The sequence below is a fragment of the Chiloscyllium plagiosum genome, chromosome 2, assembly GCF_004010195.1.
Source record: "Chiloscyllium plagiosum isolate BGI_BamShark_2017 chromosome 2, ASM401019v2, whole genome shotgun sequence".
NCBI classification, from domain to species: domain Eukaryota; kingdom Metazoa; phylum Chordata; class Chondrichthyes; order Orectolobiformes; family Hemiscylliidae; genus Chiloscyllium; species Chiloscyllium plagiosum.
Genome location: NC_057711.1, coordinates 12,725,133 through 12,738,892, shown reverse-complemented (window position 1 = coordinate 12,738,892; position 13,760 = coordinate 12,725,133). Strand labels below are relative to the sequence as shown.

Sequence of the window (13,760 nt, the reverse complement as noted above, 5' to 3'; positions counted from 1 at the left end):
CTGATATCCAGCATCTGCAGTCCTCACTTTTGCCTAGGAGATGAAGGGATGGCCTGTGGTGTCAGTTCTCTCAAACAGAGACTCCCTGTTTGGGGAAAACCCAGTGGGGCTGCCCCACCTAGTCTGTACAGTGACTTCCACCCAGCACAGGATCAAAATTTGGGTTTTTCAGACCTCCCCAAGAGATTTAGGGGACAAATGAAAAACAGCCTGAAACTCACTATCTGACAGTTATTGTTTCATCGAATTAAAGTGTCCAGACACAGAATCCTTACAGTATGGAACAGGCCCTTCAACCCAACAAGTCCACACCAACCCTTCGAAGAGTAACCCACCCAGAGCCATTCCCCTGTGTTTACCCCTGACTACTGCACCTAACCTACATATCCCTGAATACAATGGACAATCTAGCAAGGCCAATCCACCATAACCTGTACATGTTTGGACCCATGCAGACACAGGGAGAACATGCAAGCTCCACACAGACAATCACCCAAGGCTGGGATCACACCCAGTTCCCTGGTACCCAGAGGCAGCAGTGCTAACCATTGAGCCACCATCTTCTGAGACACCTTTAAGTCGAGTGAGATTTGAACTCTGGCCTTCTGAGCCAGGTTATTTTACGTATACATTAAGTCGATGTGCTGGCACCTCAGGGCAGGTGAGTGTTATAGCCCTTGAGGCTAAAGGGATCAAAGGCTAGGGGAGGAGAAAGCAGGAACTGAATTGGATGATCAGCCATGATAATACTGAATGGCACAGCAGGCGGAGTGGCCTACTCCTGTTTCTCATTGGGGTCAACCTGTGATAGGCATGGTGCTCATAAAATTTGTCGAAAGGCTAAGAATTCAGTCACCAGAAAATAACTTGACAGCGGCTTGTTCCAACTCAGAGGAAATTGAATCCTTTCCAGTTACAATTCATTTCAGGACAAAGGCTGAATGATGTTTTTCTTTAAATGGAAACACCAGCAAGCCAGCCTGGAGCAGGTTCATCCTGTCTGGAGGAGTTAGTGATGTGACACATTGCTGGATGAGTTACAGGGCAGTCTCAGGTTGAGGTGAAGTGTCCCGGTAACTGGGGGGGGGGGGGGGGAGTCTGTGTTCGGTAAATGTACACAGGCCTCCCTCTGTACTGCACCGCATTAAAGGAATTTTCCCCGCCGCCGGCGCTGCCTCATATGATTAAGGAGGGACTTTCCATCCTGTCGAGGAGACTCTTAGCAAAAATTTCTGCTTTCGGTTTTCTCTGTGCAGCAGGAAGCTGCAGCACCGGGACTTCCTGCTTTGAGTACACTACTAAGGGAGAGAGAGAAGAGAGAGAGATCTTTCTGTATCCGAGCGCTGGGTGACCATGAAAACACTTCATTTGCTGCTATCTCTCCTGCTGCTGCTGCCGATCGCGGGTATGTAACCAGTATTGCCTCCTTTACTCATTCATGGCAGGTAGGGGGGTCACTGGGTCGGCCAGCATTTATGGGCCATTCCTAATTGTCCATGGGAAAGTGTTGGGGCTGCCTTCTTGAACCACTGTGTGTTTGTGTGTCCATAGCCCCACAGGCCTGAGAGAGAGACAGAGAGAGAGGTGGACTGGCGGTGAGTTTATCCTGAGGGTCACCTCGCTTAGGGTGAGGGCTGAGAATGTGGCACCCTCATGATAACCTCAGCCAGTGCTGGAACTGAAACTGCATTCTTGATGTCAGTCTGCAGACCTCGGAATGAGAGTCATAGAGATGTACAGCATAGAAACAGACCCTTCAGTCCAACTCACCTATGCCTACCATCCTAAATTAATCTCGTCCCATTTGCCAGTACTTGGCCTATATTCCTCTAAACCCTTCCTCATCATATACACTTATCACCTTTTAAATTATGGAATTGTACCAGCCTCCTTCTTCTGACAGCTCATTCCATACACACACCCCACTCTGTGTGAAAATGTTGCCCCTTAGGTCCCTTTTAAATCTTTCCCCTCTCACCTTAAACATATGGCCTCTGATTTTGGACTCCACTACCCTGGGGAAAAAAGACATTGGCTATCCATGCCCTCATGATTTTGTAAACCTCTCTAAGGTCACCCCTCAGCCTCCGACGCTCCAGGGAAAAGAGCCCCAGCTTATTCAGCCTCTCCCTGTAGCTCAAACCCTCCAACCCTGGCAACATCCTTGTAAATCATTTCTGAACCCTTTCAAGTTTCACAACATCTTTCCTATAGCAGGGAGATGAGAATTGAACGCAGTGCTGCAAAAGTGGCCTCACCAATGTCCTGTAAATCTCTATGACTCTGTGACTGAAGGAAGGGTGATATATTTCCAAGTCAGGATGGTGAGTGGTTCGGAGGGGAACTTGAAGGTGGTGGTGTTCCCATGTACCTTCTGCCCTTCTCCTTCAAATGGAAATGATCGTGGGTTTGGAAGGTGCTGTCTTGGGGTCTTCGGTAAATTTCTGTACTGCACCTTGTAGTTGGTTCACACTACTGGTGGTGGGGGAGGGACTGGGTGTTTGTGGATGTCGTGCCAATAAGCTGGGCTTCTTTGTTCTGGCTGGTGTTGAGCTTCTTCAATGTTGCTGGGGCTGCAACCATCCAGGCAAGTGGCACCCATCACACTCCTGACTTGTGCCTTGTAGATGGTGGACAGGCATCCAGGTGTCAGGAGGTGAATTATTCGCCGCAGTATTCCTCGTGTAGCCACATATTTATATTTCCAGTTGAGTTTCTGCTCAATGGTAACCCCCAGGATATTGACAGTGGGGAATTCAATGATGAAAACACCATTGATTGCCAAGGGGAAATCAATGGCTTCACTCTTGGTGGAGATGGTTATTGCTTGACCCTGGGTCAAGCAATAAAATATGTGAGAATGTTCTGCACACATTGGGGAGGAGCAGCAGCCTCTCTAGGAGAGCGCGAGAGAGTGAATGTTTTCAACCCAATATGTTTCTCCTTCCTAAATGGACAATATGGGAGGAGGTTTGAAATATAAAAAAAACAGAAATTGCTGGGAGAACTCAGCAAAAAAAGAGCAGAGGTAAGTGTAGTTCTGAACAAGAGTCTTTGCCACAGATGCTGAGTTTTCCCGGCAATTTCTGTCATTGCTTTGGATTTTCAGCATCCGCAGATGGTTTTTGTTTTTTCTGAAGTTTTGTTTGGTTTACTCAGCTGCTGTGTAGATCAAGAATGAAAGCCTCCAGAAAATATTCCATTCCGCCCAGCCCCGCCCCGCCCCGCCCCACCCCAGTCTTTTCACCGTTGGTAGGAGAGTTCCAGACATGAGGATTTTCAGGGATGAGGTTAAATTAGAGAAGTTTGGGATTGGAGAGAGAAGGCTGAAAGGAGTTCTAATTGAAGTCCAATATCATGAGGGGTCCTGAGGGGACCAGATAGAGGAAATGAGAAGAAATATCTTCATAGTAATAGAAGCAGGTGTAGGCCATTTGGCCCATCAAGCCTGGTCTGCCACTCATTAAGATCATGGCTGATATATCCATTGTCTCAGCTCCTCCTACCTGCATTATCCCCATAACTCTTAATTCCCCAACCATGCAAAACCTATCCAATTGTGTCTTGAATATATTTAATCAAGCTGCCTCTACTACTTCCTTAACTAGAGAATTCCATAGATTCCCTACTCTCTGGGAAAAGCAGATCCTCCTCATATCTGTTCTAAATCTATTCCCTTTAATCTTGAGGCCATGTCCCCTAGTCCTAGTCTCACCCACTAACAGAAACAACTTGCCTGTCTCTCTCTTATCTATCCCTTTCATGATTTTATGTGTTTCTATGAGATGCCCTCTCATTCTTCTAAATTCTAAACTCAATCCCTCTAGCAATGAAAGCCAATATTCCATTTGCCTTCCTGATTACCTGTTGCAGCGGCAAATCAACTTTTGCAATTCCTGTACAAGCTCTCCTAAGTCCCTCTGCACAACAGCATGCTGCAATCTTTCACCATTTAAACAATACTCTGACCGACTATTTTTACTTCCAAAGTGGATAACCTCACATTTACCAACACTGTATTCCATCTACCAGACCCTTACCTGCTCACTTAACCTATCTAAATCTGTCTGCAGACCCTCCACATCCTCTGCACAGTTTGCCTTTCCACTCAAGTTGGTGTCATCAGCAAACTTGGATACGTTACACTCGGTCTCATGTTCCAAATCATTTATATATATCATGAACAGTTGTGGGCCCAACACTGATCCCTGCAGCACCCTGCTCACCACTGATCTCCAACCAGAGAAACACTCATTTATCCCAATGCTCTGCTTTCTATTGGTTAACTCAGTCCTCTATCCAGGCTAGTACATTCCCTGCAGCTCTATACATTCTTATCTTATGGATGAGTCTTTTATGCGGCACCTTATCGAACACCTTCTGAAAATCCAAGTATACAACATCCACCAAGTATACAAGTCCCCCTCCCTCCACTGCGCTTGTTACATCCTCAAAAGAACTCCAGTAAGTTTGTCAAACAGGACCTTTGTTTCCTGAATCCATGCTGCGTCTGCCTGATGGAGGTCTGGAATGTGCTGTCTGAGAGTGTGGCTCAGGCTGCTGTCTCACAGCGCCAGGGACCCGGGTTCAATTCCACCCTCAGGCAGCTGTCTGTGTGGAGCTTGCAAATACTTTTCACTGGGTGCTCCATTTTCCTCCCACAATCCAAAGATATGCAGGTTAGGTGGATTGGCCATGGGAAATTGCCCAGTGTCCAGGGATGTGCAGGCTAGTTGGATTAGCCATGGGAACTGCACAGCCACAGAGATACGGTGAGGGAGTGGGTTTGGTTGGGATTTCCTTCAGAACGTTGGTATGGCCTCGATGGGCTGAATGGCCTGCTTGCACACAGGCCTGCCTCACAGTGGCAGGGACCCGGGCTCAATTCCAACCTTGGATGACTGTCTGTTTGGAGTTTGCACATTCTCCCTGTGTCTGCCTGAGTTTCCTCCCACAGTCCAAAGATGTGCAGATTAGGTGGATTGGCCATGGGAAATTGCCTCTTAGTGTCCAATGATGTTTAAGCTCAGTGGAGTAGCCATGGGAAATGCAGGATCATGGGGATAGGGTGGGTTTGTTTGGGATGCTCTTTGGAGAGTCAATGTAGACCCGATGGGCCGATTGGCCTGACTCCACACTGTAGGGATCATATGATTCTATGACTCACTCAACACTCCCCTTTCCATCTCCCACACAACCCTTTATGACTATGTCCCCGTGTTTGCGTGCAGGTCTGTTTATTTGCCCTGGACCACATCCCTCTTTGACTTCCTCCCTATCACATCTGCAATGTCCAATTATTTCACTGGTTTCCCCCCAGGTACCATTTCCCTCCTGGTTGGAAATTTCAGTCACATCAGGTGAAGTTACTTTGGCAACAGGCTTGACTGAACAGCCAACTTGCCCAAGGCTTTAGCACGGGCACATCAAGAGGACAGAGAAAACCCATTAGGTACGTCCTCAAAGCATCACTGAAAATCTGCAACATTCCCATCAACCAATGGGAGTCTCTTACTTACTCTGCGTAAACATCCACCAAGGTGCCAAGCATCATGACCATCTCTGACAGAGCCCTGGTGGGTGTCCAGCATAAAGATCTGAAAGAGTGTGTAAAAGAACCCAAGCATCCCACTCACCTCCTTATATTTCTATATACTTGGGAGACGTGGGCATCACTGGCTGAGCCCGCATTCATTGTCCGTCCCTAGTTGCCCTTGAGAAGGTGGGGGTGAGCTGCCTTCTGGAACCGCTGCAGTCCACCTGCTGTGAGTTGTCCCACAATGCCCTTAGGGAGGGAATTCCAGGATTTTGCTCCAGCGACACTGAAGGAACAGTGATACATTTCCAGTCAGGATTGTGAGTGGTTTGGAGGGGAACTTGCAGGGGATGGTGTTCATGTATCAGCTGGTCTTGACCTTCTGGATGGAAGTGGCTGTGGGTTTGGAAGGTGCTCTTTAAGGAGTTTTGGTAAATTTCCGCAGTGCATCTTATAGATGGTACACACTGCTTCTGCTGAGCGCTGGAGACAGAGGGAGTGGGTGTCAGCTTTGGCAAACATCCACACACGTGACTTATACAATTTAAAGTAGGGCCTTGAGCAGTATTGTAGACCAGAGAGTGTGTTGCTGGAAAAGTTCAGCAGGTCAGGCAGCATCCGAACAGCAGGAAAATCAACATATCCGGCATAAGCCCTTCGACAGGAGCCCTCAATCAGCCCTTCATCACTTTTTCCTGGTTAAGAAGGTGTTGAGCATACTTGTCTTTATTGCTCATGCTTTTGAGTGTCGATCATGTTGAGGTTGTACAGGACGTTGGTGAGGCCTCTTCTGGAATACTGTATACTGCGTCCAGTTCTGGATGCTCTCTTATAAGAGGAATATTATTAAGCTGGAGAGGCTTCAGGACAGGGAATGGAGGGTTTGAGTTATAAGGAGAGGCTGGATAGGCTGGGACTTCTTTCGGTTTATAAAATTATGAGGGGTATAAATAAGATGACCGGAAGGTGTCTTTTCCCTAGGGTATGGGTTTTCAAGACCACGAATATATTTTTAAGGTAAGAGGAGAAAGCTTTGAAAAAGGCACAAGGGGAAATTGTTTTACACAGAGAGTGGTTCGTGTGTGGAATTAACTTCCAGAGGAAGTGGTGGATGTGGGCACAGTTACATTGTTTGAAAGATATTTAGATAAGTTCATGAATAAGAAATGTTTGGAGGGATATGGGCCAAGCACAAGCAAGTGAGACTAGTTTAGTTTGGGATTATGGTCAGCATGGACCGAAGGGTCTGTTTCCATGCTGTATGATTCCAGGATCTATATCACATCTCTGGGATGGTGGGACAGTCAATGAAGAGAGATTGAGCAAACTGGGCCAGTATTAGATTAGGTTCCGTACAGTGTGGGAACAGGCCCTTCGGCCCAACAATTCCACACTGACCCTCCGATGAGTAACCCACCCAGATCCATTTCCCTCTGACTAATGCACCTAACACAATGAGCAATTCACCTGGCCTGCACATCTTTGCACTGTGGGAGGAAACCGGAGCATCCGGAGGAAACCCACGCAGACGCGGGGAGAATGTGCAAACTCCACACAGACAGTTGCCCGAGGCTGGAATCGAACCTGGGACCCTGGTGCTGTGAAGCATCAGTGCTAACCACTGAGCCGCCATGCCGCCGTATTCTCTAGACATTGAAAAATACAATCTGATCTCATTTCATACCTAAAGGGACAGACAGAGTTGACGCCAGTAGGGGAGTCTCCGACCAGGGAGCACAGTTTAAAAATAAAGGAGGGGCCATTTAGGCCGGAGATGAGGGCAATTATTTCACTCAGAAAGTTGGGAACCTTTGGTATTTAGAGGACTGTGGAGGATCAGTTATATGTTTAAGGTTTCAGATTACCAGTGGAGTACAGGGTTATGGGGATGGGGTTGGTAAAAGGCACTGAAGTGTTTGATCAGCCATGAATGTGTGGAATGCTGAGGCAGGCTGAATGGGCTGCTTCAGTTTTTATGGATCCCAACCTGTGGCAGGGCATGGGGATTCAGTATTGGGCTGTTCACTCACCTCAGGACCCAGCACCCTGGCATGAAAGAGTGTCAGCCTTGGACTTGATGGAACATCTTCAACCTTGCTTTGGAGGAGGTAAAAGGGGTGGGGGGGTGGAATTGAACCTGGGCGGAAGCTGGACTGGGACAGCTCAGGGGTGGGGGTTACAGTGAGAGTTGTTCTTCTTTGACCTGAGGAGTTTATTGTGAGATTTAACACAAGGGTCCACAAAGATGAGGGTTTTGTATGGGCTGAATAGAGTGGCATAATCCCACTGGCTCCTTAACGAGAGAACATTGATAATTAGCAAAGAGTTCAGGAGGGGGAATTAGAAGGGGAGTGCTGGAGATTAAATAATTGGATATATTTCTGAAAAGAGATGCATGTTGCTGAAGTTTCTCATCAGAACAAACACAAGAAATCCACATTTCAAATCATCCCAGCCTCCTCAGGCCTGCTATCCTGACAAGGCTCAGTCTTTAGAACACACCTATCAGGCAGATTTGATGGGCCAATGGGCCTTTTGCTGTGCTGCAGACCACTGTGTGCCCAAGAGGGGGCCTTGCTATCTGGCCCCCATTGGCACAGTATCTGTCTCTCTCTCTCTCTCTCTCTCTCTCTCCTCTCTCTCACACACACACACACATACGCACTCACACACATACGTGCACACACACTCAGTCACTCACACTCACACACACACACTCTCACTCTTTCTCTCACACACACGCGCACACACTCGTATACACACGCACACACACAGAGCAGGTGGTGAGAGGCTGAAGCATGACACTCTGGCCTGGGGAGAGATCCCAGAACTGGCTCTGATTCACAGTCACGTTGTGATCACAGAGAGATGCTGGGGAAACCTCAACATGATCCAGCCCGCCTACATAAATTGATCGACACTTTGTGGTCACGGAAACATTTTAATTTCATGGGATTCCAAAAATATTCTCAAATGTTCTGGGTTTTTTTTTAATTCTGTAAGTTCCGCCAAAATCCTGGGCATGTGCCAAGCTTCGATCGTGTGTGAAATGCTTTGAGCATTGTATAGTCTGTTGTGATATCACAAGACTATAACTCAGACAGCTACTTCCCATTGACCAGATATTCTCTCTCAGCCCGACAGGAGGAGGCTGTGGCTGAATTACAATGAAGGAAGTCATAGAGTTTTCACAGCATGGCCCTTCAGCCCATTGTGACCCTGTGCTGGTCATCAAACATCAAGCAGTTCAAATCCCTGTTTCCAGAACTTGGTCCTTGGCCCTTGATTAGATTATTTTCTAATCTGTTCACAGGCAATATGCCAGAGCAGGTGGAATTTGAACGTGGGCCTCCTAGCACAAAGGGAGGAACATTGCCACTGTGCCACAAGACCCCTGGCTCTTTGCTTATGCGCTATGGCATTTCAAGTGCACATCTGAATAATTCTTTAATGTCTTACCATCCTTTAAGATCCTTCAGACAGTGGGTCCCAAATACCCACCACGCTCTGGGTGAAAAATGTTTCCCTCAAAACCCCTCTCCACCTCCTATATTTTTACTTATTCATGGGATGAGGGCCAGCATTTATTGCCCATCCCTTATTGCCCCAGAGGGCAGTTAAGAGTCAACCACTTGGCTGTGGGTCTGGAGTCACATGTAGGTGACAGTTTCCTTTCCTAAAGGACATTACTGAACCAGGTGGATTTCTCCTGACAATCGACATTGGATTGAGATTCTTAATTTCAGATTTTTTTTAAAAATTCAAATTCTATCGTCTGTGCAGGAATTGAACCCAGAATATGATCTGAGTGTGTGGATTAACAGTCCAGCAACAACACCACTCCCCAGTCCCATGGGTTACTGCTCCTTACCTTAAAACTGTGCCCCCTGGTTACTGATTCCTCTGCTGAAAGGGAATATTTCTCCCTATCCATGTCCCTCAGAACTGTGTACACCTCAATCAGGTCAACCTCCACCCCCCAGCCTTCTCTGGTCTGTGGAAAACAGCCCCAGTCCAACCTAATCTCCAGCGTAGGCAACATCCTGGTGGATCTCCTCTGCACTGTCTTTAGTGCAGTCCCATCTTTCCCATAGTGCGGTGACCAGAATTATGTACAATATACACTCACTGAAAATGTAATGTAAAATATAGTCTTTTCTATTGATTCCTGGACTTCTCAATCATAATTAGCTCAGAAAGAGACTGCCTAGCAGCCAGCTCTTACAATCACAGAACAACTCTGACAGCAGGGACCATGTCCTTGCTGACTCCTAAATAACTACTTATCTTGTTTCACAGATTTGTAACCCTCTGGCTGAAGAAATGTCTCCTCATTTCAGTTCTAAAGGGTCAACTCTTCACTCTCTACCTTCAAGTCTTTGTCTGTCCTACTAGCAGAAACATCTTCTCCACAACCACTCTATCCAGGCCTCTCAGTATTCTGTAAGTTTCAATGGGACTCCATCATCTTTCTACACTCCATTGAGTACAAACCCTGAGTCCTCAACTGCTCCTCATATGTCAAGCACATCACCCCAGGATCATTCTCGTAAAGCTCCTCTGGACCCCTGTTAATAGCAGCACATCCTTCCCTAGATACAAAGCCCAAAACTGCTCACAACGTTCCAAATGCGGTCTGACCAGAGTGTTATGCAAACTTAGTAGTACATTTTTGCTCTTGTATTCTAGCCCTCTTGATATGAATGCTAACACTGCATTCGCCTTCCTAACTGCCGACTGAACCTGCATGTTCACCTGAAGAGAATCCTGAGCTGGGACTCCCAAGTCCCTTTGTGCCTCAGATTTCCTAAGCCTTTCCCCATTTAGAAAACAGTCTATGCCTTTATTCTTCCGTCAAAATGCATAACCTCACACTTTCCCACATTGTCTTCCATCTGCCACTTCTTTGCTCGCTCTCCTCAGCTGTCCAAGCCCTACTTCTTCAACACTACCTGACCCTCCGCCTAGCTTTGTGTCATCCTCAAACTTAGCAACAATGCCCTCCGTTCCTTTGTCCAGATTGTTAATATATAACATGAATAGCTGTGGTTCCAACACTGATCCCTGCTGAACACCACTAGTCACCAGCTGCCATCCTGACAGAGACTCTTTTATCCCCACACTCTGCCTTCTGCCAGTCAGCCAATCCTCTATCCATGTCCCTTAGGTGACAGGGACCGAGATGAGGAGAAATGTCTTCACCCAGAAGGTGGTGAGCCTGTGGAATTCACTGCCACAGATTGAGGGCAAAACATTGAACGTTTTCAAGAAGGAGTTAGATATAGTTCTTGGATCTAATGGGTATGGGGAGAAAGCAGGGACAAGAGACTGAGTTGGGTGATCAGCCATGATCATATTGAATGGTGGAGCAGGCTCGAAGGGCCAAATGGCCTACTACTTTTCCTGTTTTTTTTATGTTCCCTCTCTTCTTCAAGGTTTAGAACTTTTTAATGTCTTTGACTCCCTCACAGATGAATGCCAAACCAGAAGTAATGTCATTTGTGTGATGTAATTGATTGACTCACTGTCTGTTGTATTTTCTGCAGAAAGTAACAGAGAGCTGTTGACAGTGAATGCACCGAGGAGGGTACATGGAACAGTTGGAAGTGCTGTCGTTCTGCCTTGCTATTTCACGTTCCCCTATGCCAGCTACACTACCTTTGAGATCACGGTCATCTGGAAAATAGGGGTGTTTTATACAGGGACAGTTCTCTTCAACGCAACAAACAGAGCCAAGGGTCAGGGGGATTTTGAAAATATGGTTCACACGAATATTAATGACCGGTATAGACTGGTTGGAGACCCCAGGATTGGTAATGCTTCAGTCGAGATAAAAGAAGCCAGGCTGGATGACACCAGCGAGTATTTCTGTCGTGTGGAAGTCAAACGCCCAGCATTACCTGCTTACATGAAAGAAAACAATCTTGGGACCATCCTGAAAATAACAGGTAAGTTTGAGAAGATCGGTAGCTCAGGTTGAGATTTCGGATGTAGGTTTGCTCACTGAGCTGGAAGGTTCATTTTCTGATGTTTCATCACCATACTAGGTAACATCTTCAGTGAGCCTGAAGTACTGCTGGTGTTTCCTGCTTTCTAATTATATGTTTGGGTTTCCTTGGGTTGGTGATGTCATTTCCTGTTCTCTTTCTCAGGGGGTGGTAAATGGGATCCAAGTGAATGTGCTTGTTGGCAGAGTTCCGGTTGGAATGCCATGCTTCTAAGAATTCTCGTGCATGTCTCTGTTTGGCTTGTCCTAGGATGGATGTGTTGGCCCAGTTAAATTGGTGTCCTTCCTTATCTGTTTGTAAGGATACTAGTGAGAGAGGGTCATGTTGTTTTGTGGCTAGTTGATGTTCATGTATCCTGGTGGCTAGTTTTCTGTCTGTTTGTCCAATGTAGTGTTTGTTACAGTTCTTGCACAGTATTTTGTAAATGACATTAGTTTTGCTTGTTGTCTGTATAAGGTCTTTCAGGTTCATTAGCTGCTGTTTTTAGTGTGTTGGTGGGTTTGTGGGTTACCATGATGTTAAGGAGTCTGAGCAGTCTGGCAGTCATTTCCGAGATGCCTTTGATGTAGGGGACAGGTAAGTTCAACCAGGCAGTAAACTGCAGCGGCCGGATGTGATGGGTTCGGTTAGACTTCTGGTCCGTCCGACAGATGGGTGATAGTGTCCCTTGTGATTGGCTCCTGTCACATGACGCGGCACGCTTGGACATTTTTTACTTAGTGGATAGGGTTTGATAAATGTGACTTGGTGTTGTACAATAACCTCACCACTTACTAAGGGCATGCACTGGGGTGCTACAATCGTGATGTCTCGGATTGTATCTTTGGGGTCCTGAAGGGAGAGGGTGACAAGCCCCAAGTCGTGGTCCATGTAGGTACCAAAGACATAGGTAGAAAGAGGAATAGGGATGTAAGGCAGGATTTCAGGGAGCTTGGGTGGAAGCTGAGATTAAGAGCAAATAGAGTTGTTATCTCTGGTTTGTTACTGGTGCCAGGCGATAGTGTGGGACAGCTATCAGCTGCACACGTGGCTGCAGGGATGGCGCAGGAGGGAGGATTTAAGGTTTATGGATAATTGGGGCTCATTCTGGAGAAGGTGGGACCTGTACAAACAGGACAGTCGTCACTTAAACCAGAGGAGTACTAATATCCTGGGTGGGAAATTTGCTAGTGCTACTTGGGTGGGTTTAAACTGGCTCAGCAGGGGAGAGGGAACAGGAGGTGTAGTTTCAGTGCACAAGAGGATGAGAGTAGGGAGAACAGGGATAGGATTTCACAGACACAGGAGTGTGCTGGCAGACAGCAAGCCAGGCTTGAAATGTGTCTACTTCAATGCCAGGAGTATTCAGAACAAGGTAGATGAGCTTGCACCTGGGACTTCGATGTTGTGGCCATTTCGGAGACATGGATAGAGCAGGGTCAGGAATAGATGTTGCAGGTTCCAGGGTTTAGACCTTTCATTAAGGTCAGAGAAGGTAAAAGGGGGGAGATGTGGCTTTGTTAGTCAAGGACAGTATAACGGTGGCTGAAAGAATTGAGGAGGCATGAGTTAAGGTTAGAAGCAGGAGAGATCACACTGCTAGGAGTTTTTTTTGGGTGTCCACAAAGTTCCAGGGATGTGGAGGAGAAGATTGGAAAATTGATTCTGGGCAGGAGTGAAAGGAACAGGATGGTCATTATGGGGTCTTTAACTTCCCCAACATTGACTGGAAATGCAATAACGCTAGTATTTCGGATGGATCAGGTTTTGTCCAATGTGTGTAGGAGGGTTTCCTGACACAGTATGTCGAAGGGCTGACAAAAGGGGAGGCCACACTGGATCTGGTGCTTAGTAAAGAACCAGGCCAAGTGTTTGATTTCGGCATGTAAAGGGATAGGTGCATGCCACATGACAAGAGTTATCAATGGGCAATTAAACAAGACATAAGAGGCATAGAATGGGGTAGCAAAATGCTGGGGATGGGAACAATCGAAATGTGGAGCTGGTTTAAGGAACAGATATTACGTGTCCTTGATAGGTACGTCCCTGTCAGGCAGGGAGGAAGTGATAAGGTAAGGGAACTGTGGTTTACTAAAGAAATTGTGTCTCTTGTTAAGTGCAAGAAGGAGGCTTGTGTGACATTGAGGTGAGATGGTTCAGATGAGACAGTGGAGCATTACAGATTAGCTAGGAAGGATTTAAAGAGAGAGTTAAGAGCAAAGAGAGGACATGAGAAG

The 13,760-nt window shown here is 46.7% G+C and overlaps 1 protein-coding gene across 1 annotated transcript in view; it reads left to right on the top strand.

Moving 5' to 3' along the window:
• Positions 1 to 633: 633 nt before the first annotated feature.
• LOC122565272 (sialic acid-binding Ig-like lectin 15) overlaps positions 634 to 13,760 on the top strand; it is a 21,402-nt gene continuing 8,275 nt past the window's right edge. Inside the window, exons 1-2 of the mRNA XM_043721058.1 lie at positions 634 to 1,405; positions 11,083 to 11,484. Coding sequence (XP_043576993.1) covers positions 1,354 to 1,405; positions 11,083 to 11,484 — 454 coding nt within the window. The 5' untranslated portion in view covers positions 634 to 1,353. The remainder of the gene's footprint in view (positions 1,406 to 11,082; positions 11,485 to 13,760) is intronic.